The following is a 2,572-nucleotide window of genomic DNA, read 5'->3' as shown; positions in this document are numbered from 1 at the left end:
CGCCAGAAGGGGGGGCCCACCACATCTGTACTATTGGCGATTGGTGGTGGCCTTTCCGGGGGCCAATATACTGGTGCCCGAATCCGACGTGGCCAACTGAAGGGTACAATCAAGGAGCTGTTGTGGACTTTTTCCTTCATTGAGTTCCGAGCCGACGCCGAATTTCCAGCGCACAAGAAAGGGTAAGATCCGAGTGCGCGCGGCAAAGACTACAGGATCTCCTGGCAAGTCTCCTGCCAAGCGCCGCCGTGCCGCTGCTGCCTCCCCAGGATAAATTCTGTGTGATTAATGAAGTAGCTTCACTATTTGCGTCTCTCTTGATGTTGCGACTGCCATCCCGTCTTTATCCACGTTTTGGAGGTGTGTGGATGCACTTGTTTGATGACAAGGAGTATGTTAGAAAGTTTGTATGCACGGCAGTCTCGACATCAGTTGATTGCAGGAAAATGGCACTGCATTTCAGTATGCCAGTGCAGACGCCCTGTTTGTGACACGTTTTTCACATTATTAGAGATTTTTTCTGCTACCCAAGTGGCACACACCACACTACAAGCTGTATATATACAGCGCAATCCCCCCATGATATACAGCTTAATCAGTGCTCGAGATGACTTGATCATTTTTTACCCGCCTATCTTCTAATCCTTTCCCGCGTTTGTATACAATTTCCTATATGTTAATGCGATGTATATACAGCGTTAGGGTGTGGAAAATCAGCCGGGTTGAAGGGGTTAAGCCATCGACTGTTGCGGGGACTTGACCTCCATGAAAGCAGGCGATTTGGGCTGTCCGCGATGGAACAGCTCTTCGATGTCCTCCAGCATGATGCCCTTCGTCTCGGGACAGAATAAGTACACAAATACGCCGCAGATACAGCACAGACCCGCGAACAAGAAGAACACACCGTTGATGTTCAGATGCGGGAAAAGCTTCACCACCTCCGTCATGACAGCACCCATGGCCCAGTTGGCAGCCGTCGACAGCGACACAACCGACGCGCGCACACCCAAAGGGAAGATCTCGGCCGGGTAGATCCAGCACACGGGGCCTCAGGAAATGGCAAAGTTGAAGACGAAGAAGGCCGAGCCAAGACAAATGAAGCAGCCACCGACCATGGGGCAACCGGCATCGTCGACGTTGCCGTCACAGATTGCGGTGAACAGGATGGCGGCAAACAAGTGACCGGTCACCATACCTACGGCTGTTGGGAGTTGTGGCTCTTAGACACGCCCCGCGAAGTAACAAACAAGCTCCTTGTTTGCAAAGGGAAAATAAGAAGACTGAATTACTTTGTGTCAGTTGCTCTGCTTCCTGAGCATTGACCAACGCTCACGGGCCTTTGCCCTCTCTCATATAACGATCTGGTTTCTTTGCTGTTCCAGCTTTCTTCAATCTGCGCCAGGCCTCGATGCACAATCCAACACGCCCTTCTCGAAGATCGGTCTTCGATGTCGAATACTGGTCTTCGACTACTTTTCTGCTCCAATGCCTGCAATCAGCAACATTCCTTTCAGTCGCTTCTTGTCCAGAGGCTTGGTGAACGTGTCGGCAGGGTTTGTTTCCCCCTCACCTTATGCAACTCCACAGTGCCTTTTTGCACTTGCTCTCGTACGTAATGCCACCGTAATTCAATGTGGCGCGTACGTCTGCTGTAGGTAGGATTAGCTGCCATCATGTGAGCAGCTTGACTGTCAATTCCTACACGCAATTTAACATCGTGCTGCGGTAACATCTCTTGCAAAACATTTTTCCCAGCAACTGCCTCCATTGTGGCTTCACACGCTGCAATGTACTCCGCCTCTGCGGTCGACAAAGCGATGACGGATTGTCTTCGTGACATCCATGCTACAGCTCCGCCTGCCAGCGTAATTACGAAACCAGTAGTGCTCTTCCTTTGATCTGGGTCATTAGCCCAATCACTGTCACAGTAACCATGCAACACCAACTCCTTCGAGTTGTTCCTTTTTTTTCTCGTACTTGATTCCATAATCCAAAGTCCCGGCCAAGTAGCGCAGCACTCTCTTTACCGTTCCAATATGCTTCGCCGATGGGTTCGCTACGAAGCGACTCAGCTGGCCTAATGAATAAGCCAAGTCCGGTCTGGTACTTGTAGCCAGGTACATGAGCATACCAATGGCTTCACGGTACGGAAAGCTGCCGTCTGCACTCTCCTTCTCTCCAAGAGGTGTGAGCCGTGAATTCACTTCCATTGGATTTCCTACTGCATGTGCATTTTCAAATCCCAGCTTGCCAAGAATCTCTCTTGCGTACTTGCCTTGACTGATCATAATGTACTCTGACGTGTGAGTCACTTCCACACCTAAGTACTGTGTTAACAGCCCTTGGTCCTTGAGACCGTACGTGTTGTCCAAGTCCATGAACAACTGATCTTTGTACTCCTTGCTGTTTGTTGCAACCAAGATATCATCGACGTATACTAGCACGTATACCATCGTGCCACCATCAAACAGGTAGTACAGGCACGGCTCCGTCAACGATCTTTGGTATCCACGCTGAATGAACCAATCATTAAGTTCTGAATTCCATTCTCGACCCGATTGTCTTAATCCAT

The 2,572-nt window shown here is 50.0% G+C and overlaps 1 protein-coding gene across 1 annotated transcript; it reads right to left on the bottom strand.

Annotated features, from left to right (window-relative positions):
• Nucleotides 1–731: 731 nt before the first annotated feature.
• PITG_20421 (uncharacterized protein) lies at nucleotides 732–1,193 on the bottom strand (the record flags this gene model as incomplete). Its single annotated transcript, XM_002895603.1, has 2 exons — nucleotides 732–1,048; nucleotides 1,094–1,193. 2 exons carry the CDS (start codon nucleotides 1,191–1,193, stop codon nucleotides 732–734), a joined length of 417 nt encoding a protein of 138 aa, XP_002895649.1.
• Nucleotides 1,194–2,572: the final 1,379 nt, after the last annotated feature.

The sequence above is a fragment of the Phytophthora infestans genome, genomic scaffold (assembly GCF_000142945.1).
Source record: "Phytophthora infestans T30-4 supercont1.150 genomic scaffold, whole genome shotgun sequence".
Taxonomy (NCBI): Eukaryota; Oomycota; class Peronosporomycetes; order Peronosporales; family Peronosporaceae; genus Phytophthora; species Phytophthora infestans.
This window is presented reverse-complemented; position numbering and strand designations above follow the sequence as displayed.